The sequence below is a fragment of the Micropterus dolomieu genome, linkage group LG06 (assembly GCF_021292245.1).
Source record: "Micropterus dolomieu isolate WLL.071019.BEF.003 ecotype Adirondacks linkage group LG06, ASM2129224v1, whole genome shotgun sequence".
Taxonomy (NCBI): Eukaryota; Metazoa; Chordata; class Actinopteri; order Centrarchiformes; family Centrarchidae; genus Micropterus; species Micropterus dolomieu.
The window spans coordinates 20,457,402-20,459,241 of record NC_060155.1 but is presented as its reverse complement, the minus strand read 5'-3'; the positions used below and the strand labels follow the sequence as shown (position 1 = coordinate 20,459,241).

Sequence of the window (1,840 nt, the reverse complement as noted above, 5' to 3'; positions counted from 1 at the left end):
CTCGAGTCAAAACAACCAATCATCCCTTCTTTACCAACAACTGTATCAACTACAAAACACGTCCCGGCTCCACACGGACCACGGCCTCATTATGTTCACAGCGGGGATGATGGAGGTTGAAGCTGGGAAACAACATTAATGGCTTTATAATGTGACTTTCTGTAAAATAGATCACCCCAGCACAATTTTCACGCGCATTACTTTACTACGTCCAGACATTTTTCTCCTGTTTTGATGTCTCACAGCTGCTATCTCCTTTTGATTTAGAAACTCCACACTCCATAACTTTCTTCTCCATTATAGCTCTTCACCTCAGGAGCTTTTCTAAAAAAAAGGTTACACTGCTGTGAGAAAGGTTTCTTTCTTTTCTATGAAATTTCGTAAGTTTTCTTCCACCAGGACCAGTTGTTTGTTGAGGAACTTTGTAAATACAGTGAATACAATCACCTGCGATGGCTGTCGTCCAGCACTTCCAGGACCTGCTGGTAAGCCCGCCGCGTTGTTGACTGGATATAAGACAGGAGCCCTGCAGCGGTGAACAGGTTGATGTTTGCATCCTCAGGGGAACAGAGGGGGGGACACAAGCGGACTGGTAGGGCAGAAGGGGAAGGGGTTACACTGGCCAAGAGGTAAGTGGGGAGAAACAGTAAAGAAATAAGATATTTTTTTAAACAAACCAAGAGAAATAAGAATAAGAGATAACAAATTCAGAATGTTAAGGCAACAGCAGTCAAGCGGTGTTGTAACAGGTATTTCAACTATAAAGTGTTTATATAGGCACTTAATTTTTCACCTATACTGGGATCAACGTCAATTTTTACTTGCCCCAGTACAAATTGTTTTATTTACTAGCAGTTATCAAATAACACAAAAGTTAATGTTTAAATTTGAGATAACTGAAATTCTCGCTTGTGCTTCAACTCATAAATTTTGTCTTTATCCGCTGCCCATCAGTACTGCGCATATGCAAGGCGAATGGGTGGCTAGATTTACTAGCTCGACATGGCATTTTACTTGCCCTGGGCAATCAGGCAATCGTTGTTGTTGAGCCCTGCTACAATTATTTACAGTATCTCACAAAAGTGAGTACACCCTTCACATTTTTGTAAATATTTGATTAAATTTTCATGTGACAACACTGAAGAAATGACACTTTGCTACAAAGTAAAGTAGTGAGTGTACAGCTTGTATAACAGTGTAAATTTGCTGTCCCCTCAAAATAACATCACACAGCCATTCATGTCTAAACCGCTGGCGACAAAAGTGAGTACACCCCTAAGTGAAAATGTCCTAATTGGGCCCAATTAGCCATTTTCCTCCCCCGGTGTCATGTGACTTGTTAGTGTTAACAATGTCTCAGGTGTGAATGGCGAGTAGGCGTGTTAAATTTGGTAAATGTAAATGCAATGTAAATGCTCCGTACTTGTATAGCGCCTTTCTAGCCTTTTCGACCACTCAAAGCGCTTTTACACTACATCTGCATTCACCAGTCACACACACTCATACACTGGCGGAACAGCCGCCAGGGGCAAATCGGGGTTCAGTATCTTGCCCAAGGACACTTCGACACGCAACCAGGGGGAGCCAGGGATTGAACCGCCGACCTTCCGATTAACGGCCAACCCGCTCTACCTCCTGAGCCACAGCCGCCCCAATTTGGTGTTATCGCTCACACACTACCTCCTAGTGGTCAGTGGAAGTTCAACAAGGCACCTCATGACAAAGAACACTCTGGCCTAGGCTATAAGAAGATTGCAAAAACCCTGAAACAGAGCTGCAGCAGAATGGCCAAGCCCATACAGCGGTTCAACATGACAGATTCCACTCAGAACAGGCCTCG

General features: G+C 43.6%; 1 protein-coding gene across 1 annotated transcript in view; it reads right to left on the bottom strand.

Annotated features, from left to right (window-relative positions):
• LOC123972571 (mitochondrial fission factor homolog A-like) overlaps positions 1 to 1,840 on the bottom strand; it is an 11,370-nt gene that overhangs the window by 2,543 nt on the left and 6,987 nt on the right. Inside the window, 1 exon segment of the mRNA XM_046052100.1 lies at positions 433 to 618. Coding sequence (XP_045908056.1) covers positions 433 to 618 — 186 coding nt within the window.